The sequence below is a fragment of the Indicator indicator genome, chromosome 7 (assembly GCF_027791375.1).
Source record: "Indicator indicator isolate 239-I01 chromosome 7, UM_Iind_1.1, whole genome shotgun sequence".
In the NCBI taxonomy this organism is placed as follows: Eukaryota; Metazoa; Chordata; class Aves; order Piciformes; family Indicatoridae; genus Indicator; species Indicator indicator.
The window spans coordinates 31,229,449-31,247,433 of NC_072016.1; the positions used below are offsets into that span (position 1 = coordinate 31,229,449).

The window sequence follows — 17,985 nt, forward strand, 5'->3', positions numbered from 1 at the left end:
CAAATGTCACAGTCATGGATGACTTGTGTGATAGCATCCATGGAAATGTCAATGGATCTGTCACGAGCCCATCGGTAGGTTACATCTCTGCCTTGATGTCCTGACGAGTCATGGGCCCACTGAGCTAAGAACAGCTCACCTCGGTGTTTCCAGTCAAGATCAGGATCAGGATCAGTGTTTGTGTCCACCTGGGAAACTCTTGCAGCTAGATCTGCCTGATGGTTGTGTTGTTGTTCTTCAGTAGCTTTGCTCTTAGGAATGTGAGCATCGATGTGTCTCACTTTCACTGGGATTCTCTCAACGCGAGCAGCAATGTCTTGCCACAGATCTGCAGCCCAGATAGGCTTTCCTTTCCTCTGCCAGCCATTCTTCTTCCAGTCTTTCAGCCAACCCCACAAGGCATTGGCTACCATCCACGAGTCAGTGTAGAGATAAAGCTTTGGCCATCTCTCACGTTCAGCTACGTTAAGAGCTAGCTGGACAGCTTTTACTTCTGCAAATTGACTGGATTCTCCTTCTCCATCTCTCACTTCTGCAACTCTGCGCGTTGGGCTCCACACTGCAGATTTCCATCTCCGCTTGTTCCCAACAAGACGACAGGAACCGTCTGTGAACAAAGCATATCTCTTTTCATCATCAGACAGATCACTGTAAGGAGGAGCTTCCTCAGCACGAGTTACTCTCTCCTCTGGAGGTTTAGCACAGCTTGTGCCTTCTGGCCAGTTTGTGATCACCTCCACCAAACCAGGCCTTTCGAGATTTCCCATTCGAGCTCTCTGTGTTATCAGAGCCATCCACTTAGACCAGGTAGCATCTGTTGCATGATGCGGTGAAGAACCTTTGCCTTTGAACATCCAATTCAGAACTGGCAATCTAGGAGCTAGAAGAAGTTGTGACTCAGTTCCGATCACTTCAGAAGCAGCTTTCACTCCTTCATAAGCAGCTAAAATCTCTTTCTCTGTTGGAGTGTAGTTTGCCTCTGAGCCTTTGTAGCCACGACCCCAGAAACCAAGAGGACGTCCTCGTGTCTCCCCTGGAGCTCTTTGCCATAAGCACCAGGTTGGACCATTGTCACTCGTGGCCGTGTACAGAATGTTCTTAATGTCTGGACCAGTTCGGACAGGTCCCAGACCCATCGCTTGGACTACCTCTCGCTTGATCTGGTCAAAGGCTGCTTGTTGCTCAGGACCCCATTGGAAACTGTTTCTCTTTCGAGTCACATCATAGAGAGGTTTCACAATCTGACTGTATCCAGGAATGTGCAGTCTCCAAAATCCCACTGTGCCTAAGAAACGCAGAGTTTCTTTCTTGTTGATGGGATTTGCCATGGTGAAGACTCTGTTTATCACATCCATTGGGATGTGACGGCGACCGTTTTGCCACCGCACTCCCAGAAACTGGATTTCTCTGGCAGGTCCTTTCACCTTGTCTCGCTTGATAGCGAAACCAGCTTGCAAGAGAATGTCAAGGATTTTGTTACCTTTCTCGAAGACTTCTTCAGCAGTCTCATCCCAGACGATGATGTCATCGATGAACTGAATGTGTTCTGGAGCTCCACCTTTCTCCAAAGCATCATGGATCACTGCATGGCAGATGGTTGAACTGTGAATCCACCCCTGGGGCAAACGATTGAATGTGTACTGAATGCCTCTCCAGGTGAAAGCAAACTGAGGCCTGCATTCCTCTGCTATGGGAATAGAGAAGAAAGCATTAGCAATGTCTATGGTAGCATACCATTTGGCCTGCTTGGATTCCAGCTCATATTGGAGTTCCATCATGTCTGGTACAGCTGCACTCATGGGTGGAGTTACTTCATTCAAGGCACGGAAATCAACTGTCAGACGCCAGTCTCCATTCTGCTTTCTCACAGGCCAGATTGGACTGTTGAAAGGTGAATGAGTTTTGCTGATGACCTTCTGACTCTCCAACTGATGAATCAAGTTTTGAATGGGCACCAAAGAGTCACGGTTGGTTCTGTATTGTCTGTGATGCACAGTTTGAGAAGCAACCGGCAGCTTTACATCCTCTATCTCATGTTGTCCCACAACTGCAGATTCATCTGAAAGCTCAGGTCTAATGGAAAACTTCAATTTTCCTCCATCAATTTCTACAGTTGCTATTCCAAAAGCCCATTTGTAACCCTTAGGGTCTTTAAAACGCCCTTCTCTCAGAAAGTCAATTCCCAAAATACAAGGTGCATTAGGACCTGTTACAATAGTATGTTTCTTCCACTGCTTCCCAGTTAAACTTATATCAACCTCTATCTTAAACAACTCTTGAGATCCACCAGTGACTCCTTGAATAGTTATAGATTCTCCCCCTTGATAATTTGATGGTATTATGGTGCACTGAGCTCCTGTGTCAACCAAGGCCCTGTACTTCTGAAATTTTGAAGTGCCAGGCCACTGGATGTACACATCCCAATAGATTCTGTTATCTCCATTATCCCTTACCTCCCCCTGGCGGAAGGCAGGGCATCCCTAATGGTGGGGATTACCTCCACATGTACAGCTGGCACAACGTCCAGCATCAGAATTAGGATCACTGTTGGAGCTATCAGAGTTGTTCTGGGAAACTGAGGAAGCGACAGCTACCCTCCTGGTATTGCTACCTCGGGATCTGCCCCTCTGCAGCTCCCGTAACCTCTTGAAAAGATCAGAAGTTGGTTGACCATCCCATCTGTTCATGTTCTCACCAAACTGATCACGCAGAGTTATCCAGATACTGCCACGTGATTGCCTCTGCTGTCTGTTTTGGTTTGACCTATTCTGGAATGGCCTCCTTGGAGCACGTCTGTTCCTAACAGCTGAAACTTGTATCCATCTGGAGGAAGAGGAATCAGAATCATCCCTCTTCATCAAGTTGGATATGGAGGTTTTAAGTTCCTCCTGCAGCTCTTTCATGCAATTCTTTATTTCTCCAGACAGAGTTTCAATGGCTGAAACCAAAGAAGTACGTGCAAGACTATCCTCCAACTGCCTCATTTGGTCAGTGAAATAGCCAACAGTGGGAGGCACTCCACCATAATTTCTTGCCACAATCCTGCTTGCCAGAATAGTAGCATAATTAGGAGGAGCAAGCTTAATGAGCTTTTTGGCAAGGCCTGTTCCAACAGGAATTGCATCAGAATTCAGAGTCTTATGATCTCCGTATATTATTTCTCTCACAGCAAATTCTCTCAGACGCTTGATTCCCTCATCTATTGTGGTCCAAGGCTTAGGGTTCCATGGTAAATCATCTCTGCTGGGGTTCCTCAGTGAGACTGCCAGTAGGAGGCGTGCCCACAGATAAGCTTTACCAATGCACTTGCCTAGATGCCTGTCTATGCCTGTATCCTTTGAGAGCATCCCCAACTGAGAGGCCGACTTGTCGCCTACCACCAATGCTGGGGCTCCCATATCAAAACACCTGGCTAGCCAAGACAGGACTGTCTCGTTATCTCCTCTGATGTAATCCTTCCTCACATGTCTAATTTCCTGTCTGGGTGCATTAGCTGACTGTATGTCATCCTCATCATCATCATCATCATCATCATCATCCTGAGGTCGCTGTCCCCATAATCCTATTTTAATCCTCCATTGAATTTCTTTGAGTTCAGAGGCACTACCAGCAGTTGCTAATCTACTAGGGTCTACATCCTGACCTACATCTCCATCATCCATGTGGGGTCTCAAGAGGTCTACCAGAGTTTTAAGGCTAACCCTCACTTCCTCATCAGAAGGATCTTTCTTAACAGAGGGACCCTGAGTAGAAGGACCCTCATCTCCATCTGCACCATCTCCTGCAGCATCTGCATCTCCTCCTGCATCTCCTTTACGCTTTCTGCTTACAGTGGCCACCAAATTTACTGGCTTGGTTTTCACATTCACAGCAGAGTTGGAAGAGCAAGTAGCCTTATGTCTTTCTTGACACAGTGCTATCAGTAGCCATATGATTATTCCAAGAAGCAACAAAATTAAGGCAAGCACAAGATATCTAGGGTACCACTGGTTCCAAGGACCCTCTGTAGTTGTAAGAGGCGTAACAAACTCATATGTGTCTGCTAGCACATCCATAGTTGAGTTACCATAGCTTCTTAGCCCAATAAGACCACAACAGAATTCACCAACATTCAGTAACTTGTTCTTAACCCAAAGAAATGACTTATATGCCACATATCTCACAATCTTGTCTATCATGCAAGAAATGGCCCATCTGTAAACAATCGCACCGATAATAGATGAAATAGAATGACTCAGAATCCAAAACAGCTTCATTTTGCTTCCTAATCTGAGCAGAAATAAATCAAACAAGCAATCGAGCCCCGAGTTAGAGCGCCAAAAATAAAAAGTGTGTCGGTGTGAGCTGAAATTCCCCCCCACCGACAATAACCAGGCTAGCTCAGTCTGGAAGCAAATGAAAAGCTGTATTTACAAGCAGATGAAATGCAATGAATATGTACAAATATACAAAATTCACAACACTTACAAATATATACAATCAACAGAAAAGCACAACCGATCTCCCTTTGCTTCCCCCCAAGGGGACCCTCCCAAAGGGGCCTCCCTCTCCCAGGAGCTTCCCCCCTGGACAGAGAAGCAGAGTTTAGTTAGAGCAGAAAGTTGTTAACTTAGCTGCCAAGGTCAGTGTGTGTTATCTTCAGCCAGAAGAGAAGAAGAAACAGCAGCCAGACAGCCCAGCAACTGCCCCCACTGCCGAACGCAGAATGTGCAGAGTGCCTCCTTTGTTTTGGGTAATAGTTCTTAAACATTTCTATCTATCCAATGGAAGTGTTTAGAACAATCGTTATTTTGCTTTCTTACACCCAATAGTGACTTATTTACATTCTTTCACTTTCTCTGTTCTGAACTTTGCAGGGAAAAATTAAAAAGACAGTTTCAAACCACCACACCTGCTATTGCCCTTTTTTTTTTATGATGCAGTTTCAGTTTTGCTGCCTAAAGAAATTAAAAATAGACTTTCTTGTCAAGGTTATAAGACCTATTATAAGAAAGTAGCTGCTAATGTTCATGCTAGTGCTTTGAGCATGGATTGAACTGATTTTGAACGTTTATTCCAGATCATGGTGTATGTTTTAAATGCAAAATATCTGCCAGAATATTTAGTTGGAAGAAATTAAATTTTATTTTTAAAGGGGGAAAATAGTAATGAGTAAGTCATTGGATGGAATTGTATTGAAGTGGAATTTTACAGAGGAAGAAAACAAAATGGTGTAATAGCAGCTGGAAAGGATGTTGTCCAGAAAATATTTATCTTATTCTCTGTGGTTTTTAAAGGGATATTATCACCTTAGATTGTGTTCCTTCAGTAAACACTGATTAAAATTACTTTGAGAATGTGTCTGCCTATTTCTTATGTGCCTTTTTCGCTTCTTTTTTTGATAGGGATGTGAGTGGCCTACACGAATTAGTTAACTTTCATTTTTAAAATAAATCACATTACATTTGTTTAAAAAAAACCTAGGTACTGTATAAGATATGCTCTAATTCTGACCTTTTTCAAGCTGCATATGTGTCTTTCTAAATGACATTTTCTTTGGTGCTTTGTAGGCTCATGCACCTCACTTGGTGAAAGCACTTGATTATGGCTGTAATTTAGTAGCACACTTCCATGTGCAGCCTTCCCAGTGCTCCCACATGAATGCACTCCTGTGAACACAGGCAGCCCTTCCATATTTAGTTTGTACAGTACTGATAAGACTCTTGCATTTGTAGACATTTTTTGAATGGAGTCTTAACAAAAAAGGCTTTTTGTAAATGGTCTGTAAATTATTAATCATACTCTAGTAATTTCCTAATTGTTAATTTTTTCCAGCCATCTTCTGGGCCAGTTGAAGCTGTCCTTTTTCTTGTGGTGCAGTGAGCAGCACAGGGTACAGATATGCTCTCCTTGCTTTGCAGCCCCTTTCTGCAAAGCTCCCTTAGTGCTGCTCTCTCTCCTGTTCACCTCCTTAGGATCCCTGCACTGCTCACTCAGCAGTATTATCATGCTCCTCTTTACTCCCACAAGAAGGGGACACCATCCATTGAGAATAGGCTAGGGAGGAGTAGGATTTTCTATTTCAACTCTATTTTAATTTTATTTGTTGCTGTAGCAGAGCAGTCAGGAGGGTAGCACTGCTCCTCATGGAATAGTGAAGGCAGAGGTGCAATGAGCCTGGGAAACGCTGAGTAAGGGTAGGTTGAACCTACTGATTAGAGTGGTTTTGAAGGACATTTTCATGGTTTGAATAGCTCTTTATTTGTACATCTTGACTGTCACTCTTTTGGTGCAGTGTTGAAACTTCTGCTTTAGTGGATTTATTTGTAATCAAAAATACCATAAAATAATCAGTAAAAGTTACACAGGCTACAGTAAGGAAGGAAAATGTAGATGTGTTAGTGAAGCTACAGCATTACAAAGCAAACATTGGTTTCTTATTCCAGGTACCTTGGTCTTTTGGTGTGATTTGCATTCACTACCAAATTACAAGCTTTACTGAGCATTGTACTTGCTGGATGTAATGTAGGCATTGAAATAATGCTTTGCAAACTAAAATACTTTCTTGTCAGATTGCTGTTTATCCATGCATCTATAGATAGTAATATCTAAAGGGAATCCAATACCATACTGCTAAGCAAGTTTTTAATTGCTTTTAGTAACCAGCGCAGAAGGAAACCCGTGAAAAGCCCTAAGATTACTTAGATAGCAGCACATTTTTCACTTTTGTGATTTTTGTTTCTCTGCAATGTTATACTAATACTTTTAGTGTTACCGAGTATGAGAAAGTTAATTCAGCAGACATTCCTACAGCAGACTTTGACATTAGTAGGAGCCTTGCCTGTGTCAAGACCAAAATAAAATAAATTCCTAATGATAGGATTTCATTTGGAAGAATCCATGCGTTCTTATAGTGGTGTTTCCTTTTAAAATGTCAAATATATGAAACATAACCAATATCAGGGAAAAAAAAACAGTAAATGCATATAAGGAACTAATAAAAATCACTTTTCATTAACTTGTGTAAAATTAATATAGAAAAGATAGTTGACTGTCCTTGTTTTCCTGGCAGCTTTAATCTTAAGCTTTTGAGAATGTTAGGATCTTTTAAGGCTGACTTAAAATTGAGTGGTTTGTGTCTTGACACCTGACTGTGAATTCCTTCCTCGGTGTTTTGTTACTGTTGTTTCTATTGTATTATGTTTATGCTCTGTAGTAAAGTTTGGCTATAAGTTTTATTTTCCAAAAATAAAGGTTTTGCTGAACTTGTTATAACAAGAGGAACAATTTGTGTGTATTTAAAAATGGAAAGTGTTTGCTTTTGGGACAGATGATCAGTGTCTGAACGCTACAATGCAAACAATGCAGTGCCACTCCAGAGCAACATTGCTGTTATTCCAGTATGTGAGTGAAAGCTGGTATTCCTTTAAACAGAAAATAGGAGTTACATACACTGTGAATTCTATTTTGAGCTTTATTTAAACCATAGGTGTGTTTGTTCTGAGCAAGAAGAGAAATATAATTTATCATTTTTGCTAGGCTTTTTTTCCTCATGCTAGTAAGCAAAACATTCAAGTGCTGCAACCTTGTAGCCTTGGTAGCTGAAGTGGTCAGTATGACTTGACTTCTTTCTGTTATCTTCACTACCTTTACCTGTCGATAACTTTTCTATTTCTGGAGAGTATTAGTTACTCCTTTTAGTCTTGTGGCCTCTCATCAGCTTTAAAACCAGGCTAGCATATACCCATAATATAGATGTTTAAATTTGGACAAGACTTGTTGCAGTGTGTGCTTGGGACCTGCACTGGTATTTCAGAGTGAGGGGAAAATGGGACCTATGTGAAGGCTGGTAGCACTGTTAAATTAGTGTTGGGTGTCCTTAGCAGATCTGCTCTGAGAGCAGCTGCTGGCATGTAGCAACTTAGAAGTAATACAATTGGTTGTACAGCAGATGGTCAGGCACTTAAACTGGGCCCTAAATTAAGGAGCTGAGTATCTTCCTGATTAGATTATAGAAACTGGAATGTGGTGTTTTCTTAGCTGTTGTGATCTTTACTGAACTGAAATGAAAATTATAAGCTTGTATCAATTTGTTTTGCATGTGATCACTTGTGTGAAGAGGTTGTAAGACTGTGTCAGCTTATTTATATTAAACACGGTTTAAAAATACCTCAAAGAAGTCCAATTTTAAAATTCCCATGGATGGAAAGTGCATCAAATCACCTAACAAGATGCTTAAAAGATTCTTTACTCTTTCTCTGTCCCTCTGCAAAAATGTGCTGCACTGTCACTCAAGGCCAGACTTCTCTGGCCTTAACTTAGAGTCATTGAGCCTCGTTATACTCTTGTCTGCTAGAACAAGGAGCCTTCTGTTACCAGCCACATAGCCTTAGCAGCAGTTTGTGGCTTTTGCAATTTTCTTTTTCTTTGGTAAATAGCAAAGACTGAACTTGAGGCTTTCACTTCAAGATGTTTCAATGCTTTGTCATTCTTGTAGTCCTCCAAGCCCTCTCCAGCATATCAATGTCTTGCTTGAATTGGGTACACCAGAACCGGATGCTTAATTCCACTAGCAGGTGCAAAAGTGCCAAGTACAGGGCAGAAAGTAACCTGTCCTTTCCTAATGATATTGTTATTTATGCACCCAGGAATCCCACTAAGTCTTTGGGCCATAAAGTTGCAACAGAAGTTTCTATAGTTACTGTGCAGTTGATTATTGACCATGTTAATATCCTTCCTAAAGGCCTTGCTTGCTAAGACAGAAAACTGCGTTTTTGTAAATCCAGTCCCATGCCTTTGCTGCTAGATACACAACTTCACCTTTCGTGATATTGAAATGTGTGCTTGCAGCTGGCTTCCCAATTAATTTAGGGACCATCATGTCTGATCTTTTAATTATTAGTTATTTTTTTATCAGTATTTTCACCGTTCTTTCAGATCACTGCTAAAAATGTCCTATATAGCTGTGACCTGTTCCCTGAAGATCCTGTTAGGAACACTGTGATGATTCTCCATTTACAGTTAAGTGCCAGGCAGTGCTTTCTTAATGTGGTGGTGATGGTTTCAGAGATGAATAGACCACAAGAGACATTAGCTAGGATGGGTAAATTCAAAGACTGAATTTCTTTCATCTCTGCTCTTGAATTAAAGCACATTAGAAGTGGGTTGTATTAGGGAATACATATTGCTGCTGATAGTATAATTTTTCTTTTGTGGTTTAATTGAGTGCCAGTGTTTCTTTGAGTGCTTAGTTTCAATGTTGAAGACAAATGATTGAGTAATTCAAAACACCAGTGAAAAACAAACCAAACCCAAAACAAACCAAAACCCACCAAGCAAGATGTTTATTTATATTTGCTTCTGTGGCAGAAAAAGTACTGTAATGTTTGGTTTGTTGTTTTATTGGTTATTTTTTTCTTCTTTCTTAATACATCCTCTTCTTGGGTGCCTGTGTAGGAGAATGGGGTGTCCTTCATTCTGTTTTTTCTTGCTCCTGTTCACAGCTTTCACAACTTAGAACTCAAGGCTGATAGAAACAATATGAGTTCGTGGATGAAAGAGCTTATTTCCAAGTAGTAATACAATAAATCCATCTCTCTGGGGATCACCATTTGAAGCTTTTAGAGCTAGAATTAGTATCCCATAGTTTTTCATTTTATTAGTAAGTGTATCCTTTAAAATCTGATACTTTAGCTCTTTGTGATTCATCTCACTGAAGCTGTTACACAAGGTGGGCAAGAGGACTGTGGGACTGGTGTAAGAGAGAAGGTGAAGAGAGCAAAGATGTAAAGACTTTAAGGCCATAATGTACTTAATTCCTTGTTGAAAGACATGATAAGGAACTTTCCTGGTGGGAAAGCTGCCTAGTGTTTGAAGAACATAGTAAAGAGCACAAAATGAAGATGAAATGGAGAAGGTGAGAGCTAAGCTGTTGTGTGTTGTGGCTATGGATCTAGAAAAGCAAAACCACTGTCAACTGTAGCAGACTTTCCAGCTGTTCTAAGATCCAGTGTGAAATGATACGTGCTGTGATACTTAAATTGGTGGGTTTGGGTGCATTTGATACTCCAGGGCAGAGGAGCTGGTAGGGAGTGGGAATCTCTGTAGGAAAGCCCCGTGTATCTTGAGCTGTCTCACCCACATGTCCTGGGTTGGATTTCTTGATCCAGATCTTCAAAACCTCTTGTTTTTCTGAGTTTTCCTATAAACCAGCCTCTCTGCTAAAAGTAGTCTACCTCATTTTGCCAAGAGTAGAGGCTATTTGTTTTGATTACAGTAGCTTCTAAACCGCAGAATTATTACCTGCCCTGTCTCTGTGCTGTCTCTGAACATTGCTCTCTTGAGGGAGAAAACACCTTGCATGTGCAGGCTGTGTTACATTAAAGGGCCCCAAGCTGTTTCTCTGTGCTAAGACCTATGGAAAGTGTGCTTTACCTGAGCTGCTGTGGAAGTGCATTGTGCTAGGAGACTTTTCATGCCTATGGTTGTAAGGCAAGCATGGTGGTAATTGTTCTGTGCCTCTGGTGAGTTTCATTGCAATATCCTATTCCCAGCTTGCAGCCTGGCCCTGCTCAGCTGTTTTCATCTCTCTGCAATAATGTACAGCATGTTGTTGTTGTCTATTAGGATAGGCAATTATGACATAATCTTAAATAAAAGTTTCTCCTTAAATGTGTTATTGTAGCTGAATTTATTTTGCAGCACCCTGCCTGACATTGGTCTTTCTTCTAAGCAGCACATGGCTTTCTACATGGCCCTAGGCATAAGCAACTGTTTATCCACACCTGTGCTCTGTCTCCTTGTCCTGTTTGTATCTTATCTTCTGATCCCTATATGCTGGTCTGTACAGTGAAAAGTCCTGGATTCCCCTGAGTTCCTCCATGTCCTGGGGGGAGCAGAGGCTGGAGAGGAGGAATAAGTTGCATAGGAGTAAATAGCTGCTGGTCAGGTCCTAGATGTCTGATGTTTTCTTACTTCTTGGTGAAGCAGTGACATCTGGCAGTTGAATTGTGAATAAAACACACTGTTCAGATGTTAGATGAACTACTTTTTCCCAAATAGTTTTTCTGAAATAAAAACTTCGGTTGTGGTATTTGAGCTGTGTGGAGCTGCCAGCTCTGTGCCAGCAGCCTGTACCAGACTGTACTCTGGTTCCTGTCCTGATAACATGAACTACTACAGAGGATAAGCCTGACCATGATGTCTCCAGATACAGCAGTGCTCTCTTTAATGAGAAAGAGAGGAAATTACTTTTATTGATCCAGTTTATGCTTCAGCTTTTCATTATACTTGTGTGAAAGATTTCGAAATCAATCAGATCAGACTCATATGCTTAAGTTCCATGAATTTTAAGCCTGTTGCTTGGAATTGTTATCCTTGTCTGCAGTTCTCACTATGGCTTTTTTTGACTCCTGACTAAAGACTTGAGTATCGATTCTCATAGGTTGTTCAGCTGCAAAAGGTTATTGCTGAGCCATTACTTTTGGTCTGCCAGGCTTATATTGTGGAGAAGAATCAAATGAGCTCGGTCCCTGCTAGTATGTCTGCATTTCTTATTTATGTTGGAAAGCAATAACCTTGCATGTTAACCAGGAAAGACCACTGGGAAATCTGGAGAGGAAAGAAAAAGATGTAATTTTTTTTTAGAATCCATTGTAGTTCAGTAGCAGAAGAGAAAAAGACACAGTGCTCAAAAGGAAGAGTTTGATTAAAAAAAAAAAAATCTAGTTAATTTTTCCACACAGAAATTTTTATAAAAATATGAACCAAATCATGCCAATAATATGATTCATCTGGTTGTTTTTTTTTTCTTCCTCATTGCAGGGCAGCTTCTAATAATATTAGTGGAAATTATGAAATACGAGAAATAATTTTATTTTAAAAGAATCCTCCCTTACTGCTGGGATCACTGAGGTCTTGGGGGGATGCAGAAGTAGACCTGAGCACTGCTAGCAGTGCTTTTTTCTCAGATGGCAGTATTTTATTGTTGAATAGCATAGTTAAAAGGGAGGTGTGATGACATTTTTGCACTTGGAGTCCTGTCAGAGGACTCTGTCAAGATGTTGTCATCTCTGCTGGTCACAAATGAACCTTCCTTCTTACCCCCACGACTCATTGCTCTCAATTTACCAAACTTAGATTATTTTTTTAACGTAGTTTGTAACACTCTCTAAAAACGAAGAGGATCCAAAAACATGTTGTCATGTTGAAAATATACAAATGCTGAGGAGTTATTTTAATCTATTTGCTTCCATCTCCTCAGCCTCTTAATTACCTAATTGTGTACTTTTAGTAACAGTTTTACATGGCTGAGAGACCTTTCGGACTGATAGAGATCTTACACATACTTGCTATGTATAGAGCAGTGTCATATCCTAGGGTTTCTTAAAGTCAAGGTAACTGAAATTCACAGGTACAGAATTATGGGGGTTTAGTTTTCCATGGTGGACCCTTAAAATATTTTCTGGTGCTGTTGCAGAGGCCTGTGTATTGCATTTACCTCAGCTAACAACAGAGCTGCCTAACTACTTTTGTGGATCCCTTAGAAATTGCTCAGTGATCCCCTGGCAGTATGGATCATTGATTGATAATCACCAGGACCCAGAGGAGTTCAGGCTCACAGACTGTTAGGCGTCTCTGTGTAGTGAAACATTAAAAAAGGTATCTTTCTTTCCTATTGTAATTTCCATAGGTTCAGCTTAGCTGCATAGGTGCTGCACGTGTTTCTGTAGCATTTCCATGAGATTTTAGGATGCTTTTCCTCATATCTAGGGCATGCTATGGATGGCTGGCTTTGTTTTTTATCAATTGGGGATCAGCTGGGAGGTGAGCACTGGGCTCCAGATGGAGCTGGGTCTGTATGCCTTGTTTTGCCTGAGGATTTCTGACATTTCCATCTTGATGGTTATGATTAATCATAAATCTAATTTGCATTTGTTCTTCTGAGTTATTTTCTCAGAGAAGTCCCTGTGCTGTAGTTGGTATGGCCACAAAACCACATCTGATTTAATCAAAGGTTTTGTATGAAAGTGGGTGCTATTGTCTGAGAATAACTAAAATGCACTGTGCCAACCTATGATTAATTAACCACTTGTATTGCTTATATCTTATTTGAAAAGCAGTCCTGGTTTTCTCAAGTGGGGCTTAGGGCTACAGATACTGTACCATCTAAAAGCAATTTAAATAAGATTAAGTACCAGCACTGTCTATTACGAATTAAAATTATTTTGTAAACCTAATATAAGTAGAAATAAAACATTATTAATGTAATAAAAATTGCCTTTATTGCAATTTCTGCATGAGTTCTTGCATTATTTTTTTATTTTATTTTAACAGCAATTGCCTAATTCCTTAATGCTTATTTATAATGCTGTCTTAAGGTCAGGATTCTTTCAAGGACACAGTATTCTGACTCTGTCTAGATTTTGACATTTCTTCAGTGACATGAACTGTATAATACCAGGGAAGATGAAGAGTATATTTAACCAAATCTGAGAATTTCGAGATTACAGTGTTCAGAAAGCTGGAAGTTGCCATCTAAATACCAAAGCTAAATGCAGTGTTTAGAGGGGAACTTTCAGGTGAGCTGATGCTGATAATCTCACCAGCCATTTCCACTTAGATTTTGTCAGTTTTGTAAGGGCTTGCAGCTAAGCCTGAAAACCAGTCATTCTTGCTGGTGAGTCCAACTGGGTGTTGGATCAGTTAACTGAGCAGGCCAAATGGGTATAATTACACCAAATTACTACTTTCTGTGGTACAAGCCTTTGGATTTCAGTCCTGCTCTGAACTCAAGGGAGGGTTTCATCTGCTTATGCAAATTCATTAAAAACTGACTCCTTAGATCTGATTCAGAATGCTAACATTCTTTATTCGTTCATTTGGTTTGGTCTCCCACCACCACCACATGCACGTGCTTGCTTCTTCTGTTTCCCTAACAGTAGGGAAAAATAGCCATAAATATAGATGGGGTCTAGAGGCTTCAGCAGGTTTTTATGACTTCCTGAGCTGCTTTTTCAATGCCCATGCCTGTGGTAATCAGAATATTCTGAATATCTGCCAAAGTAGGGTTTAACTGCTGTAAATCTTACTGCTTTGAACAGCTTTTACAACAGTTTTAAAAAAATTATTATTATTATTTTGCAGGCAAATTTAGAAAACAAACCAGTAAATGGCCGCAGACCAGAACTCATGGAATGCAGTATATGTGGTCATGGTGAAAAATACAGGGCAAAACCAAATCAAGCAGTACCCATTGAAAATGTTCAGTCTAAGCAGAAAGCAAGAATGACAGGCTTAGAAGCAGAGAAGTGGGCACATAATGAGAAGCCATCTTTTGGTGTCCATGTCAATGGAGATAACCATGCAACTGTGGTGGGCACTGAACACTTGAAAAACGCTGAGGACAGTGAAAGCACAGTCCCTCCCAGTCAGTTAGCTGAGCCAAAAAAATCATTTGCACAGACCATCAAAAATGGCATCAAACCTCTACATTATTCACCACCAGAAGCAGTTGCTTTGCTGAAAGAAGTAACCCTAGAGGAAAGGACAGATTTGACAAGCAGCTCCCATATGCAGTGGATGAAAGGTACCAATGTGAAGAGCGCAGTAAACAGTCGTACCACAGGTGTGGGCTGTGTTCACCTGGAGAAAGAAGGAAATACTTTAATGAAAGAGGAAAACTGCACTTGCAGTGTCTTTGGGGATTCCTCTGAGAAGTCAGTTTTGCAGACAAATTCTGTTTTGGATCTGCAGGAAAGCTTGTGTCCACTGCCTGAAGAAGTACATGTAGGGAAGGATGGCTCTGAGGTACCTAACACAGAGACACAGCATGAGGATTTTTCACTCCAGCCAACTTTCCTGTCCCTGATTAAAAACAGAAATTTAACCATTGAGCAGCTTGTAGCTATTGAAGCTTTAACACAGTTATCTGAAGCCCCTTTAGAAACCTCACCAGCTAAAACAGAAAGTACTGAATATACAAAAGAAACAACTTCCAGCTTGCTCCATAGTTATCAAAGGGACATCTCACCCTCCCTCACATCTTCTGCATTAAAAGAAATCAAAGACACTTACTTACAGAATGAGCAACAGCTCTTGGCTCACTGTGCTCAGTCGCAGAAGCAGCTCCCTAATAAGGCAGTGTTATACAATGGCCAAAGTTCAGTTTCTGAATTGTGTGATAAACCTGCCAACCCAACTGCTGAGATGTATAAATTACAGTTATTCTCAAGAGATACTGAAACTTCATCTGACTTAACATCTAATTCAAAGTCATTTTCAGGATATACTAACAAGAACAATTACACTTGTGATCCAGTCACCCGCTCACAGTATTGCAGTACCTCACATAACATCCAGCAAACAAGTAACAGCTTGGAAGCTCTTGGTCAGTTAGAGCAAAAGCCAGCCTGTAATGATTTGAAGTTGGAAGCTAGTTCTTTAAGTAAAGAAGGTGGAATTCACAGCCAGGATGAAGAGGATGTAGCTGCACAACTCACTCAACTCGCAGCGCTAATTGAATCAAAACAGACAAATTCAGAGCAAAAGAATGACATAAAGGCATCGCTGCTTAATCTAATATCACATGAAAAGCAGCCAAAATACAACCAAGATGTGCTGCCGAAAAAAGAATCTGCATTTTTTAGGAATAATTATAGTTCCTTACTGTTAAAGCAAAAACAACCAATAAATAAAAAAGGAAATGCTGTGCCGTGGAAATCAAGACCCAAAAAGAAGCCTCAAGAAGCACGCTATCAACAAAATAATCAAAACCAGCTAGAACTGTTGTCATGCCAGCATAATGAGTTGCAGGACATTTGGATATCATCAAAACTGCATAAGCTTGGTCAAACCATGCCACAGGATTCAAGAATAGCTCCATCTGAAAAAAAATCTCCAAGAACCAAAGTCCAGAGAGCACCGAATCAAAATACTTCAGTATCGCAAGAAAAAACTAGATTATTTCTCCCACAAACGCAGATAAAATTCCATAGATGTTTACCCGAGGTACCGCAAGAGAGAAGAAAAGACAGGTTGTTTGGCTGTGAAGTGGTGAATGAGCAAATCAAAACTGCAGGCTCCAGTGACCCACTGAGCACTGATCCACTAAAAAATGAAGTTGTTGCATGTAACCAGCATAGCAACCTGTCCTCCCGTAATCCTCCGTCTGTGTCACAGTTGAAACCAGCTTTCTTATTGAACAGACCAAGTGCAAACCTACAGATGTTTACAGAAAAACACAATTCTCAGGTACAGCAAACAGCAAATGTCAGTCAGACAAATCCCTTGCCTCAAACTTTTAGTCGATCTAACCTGAGAGAGAATGAAACATGCAGTGAAGACAAAGCCTATGTTCAGCAGGGTGCTGTCAAACAACAAGTAGAGTCCAAGTCACAAGTGCTGCCTCTTCCCTGTGGTGGGGCCCAGGTACCAGGTGCTCTTGAAGCTCTCAGGAATATGGAGCATGCAAATGAAGTGACCGCTCTGATATCAACCAATTTGGGTACTGAGCACCCACAGAGCACAGGCAACTCAGGGTGTTCTCCAGCAAAAAACACACTCAGCAGTTTCCTTGAATCACCTATGAAGTTTCTTGATACTCCCACAAAAAATTTAATAGATACACCTACAAAAAAAGGACAGCCTGAATTGCCAACTTGTGACTGTGTTGGTAAGTCTTTTCACTAACCTTTGGCTGTACCCTTCAGGGGTGTGTTCATGTTGTTTGTTTTCATGTGAGAAAGTATACTTGACAGCTACTTAGTTGTTGCAAAAGGATCAGTGTTCTGCCATTAGGAAATGGGAAGAAATTATTTTTTCCTTTCCTGTAACTTTTGCTTGGAGTTCTTTGGGCCTGCAAATCATAGCAGAACTGAGTATTTTTGCCATTGCAACTGGCAGGTTTAAGTTCTTTGCTTGCATTTCAACCCAGGAAGAAAACGTGAGGGTTGTTTTGTCATTGCACCAGCTGGTGCTCTGTGTGAATTTATTTGTAGAATATCAGCTTCTTATTTTTGTAGTCTAGAACTAGTTTTTACCCAAGATAGGCTGTGTAAAACTTTCCCAGTATATTGAGATGATTGCCTAAATGCTGTTAGATGAGCAGCAGGGCATAGCTGTGTGTGGTCTCTGTACTGTCTCCTGGTTGGTCCTGATGACTGTTGTCACTTTGCCTTGAAGAGTCCATGCAGAGGGGAGAGGTAAGGTGCAGCTCAGGTGAGGCCACCTGTATTTTACCTTGCAAGATGGTATGTCAGATTGAGTTCAGTATTGAGGGTTTTACAAATACAGCTTGGTGGATGGCATTCGAAATGCTGTGTTTTCAGACTAGTGAAGCGCACAGATGGAAAAACAAGTCAAGAGACTTACCAATAAGTTGCACACAGGCAAATGGTTTCAACTTTAATGTTCTGAATTGGCAAAGTGCTAGTTAAGAGGCCTGGATTACGTTTTCTGTTCTGTAATATGTAACTATCAGTTAATTAATTTTTTTTCTCCTCAATTCTCCTTTGTCTAAAATGTTTTCCTCCTAACAAAGATACTGGGAAGCTTACTTAGTCAATACATGCTAGCTCCTGTAATGAAAATTGGTAAAGAATGCAAAATTACTGTAATTATGATCATAACATAAAGAAAAAATACTAGCAAATTATAAGAGGAAACAAGTATAGAATTTTGATGCCTCTGAGGAGAAAAATCTGTCATACTTTTTATTCATTACATTTTAGGAACAAATTTGATGTATTGTAATTTAACTTGTAAGAAGTTTCTGTAAACCATTTCTAGGTATACTTGTAATGGTGTAAATATATTTTGCTTACAGAGCAAATAATAGAGAAAGATGAAGGCCCCTATTACACACACCTCGGGACAGGACCAAGTGTTGCTGCTGTGAGAGAAATAATGGAGAACAGGTGAGGAAAATTCAGCATTTAAAGCTCACAGTATTTTTGACTGTCTAAACAGGAAAGAAGGGCTATGAGCAATCAGGTGCTATGTTTAGCT

The 17,985-nt window shown here is 40.6% G+C and overlaps 1 protein-coding gene across 1 annotated transcript in view; it reads left to right on the forward strand.

Annotated features, from left to right (window-relative positions):
• TET1 (tet methylcytosine dioxygenase 1) overlaps nucleotides 1–17,985 on the forward strand; it is a 65,013-nt gene that overhangs the window by 14,136 nt on the left and 32,892 nt on the right. The window contains exons 3-4 of the mRNA XM_054382293.1: nucleotides 14,125–16,651; nucleotides 17,804–17,894. Coding sequence (XP_054238268.1) covers nucleotides 14,125–16,651; nucleotides 17,804–17,894 — 2,618 coding nt within the window. The remainder of the gene's footprint in view (nucleotides 1–14,124; nucleotides 16,652–17,803; nucleotides 17,895–17,985) is intronic.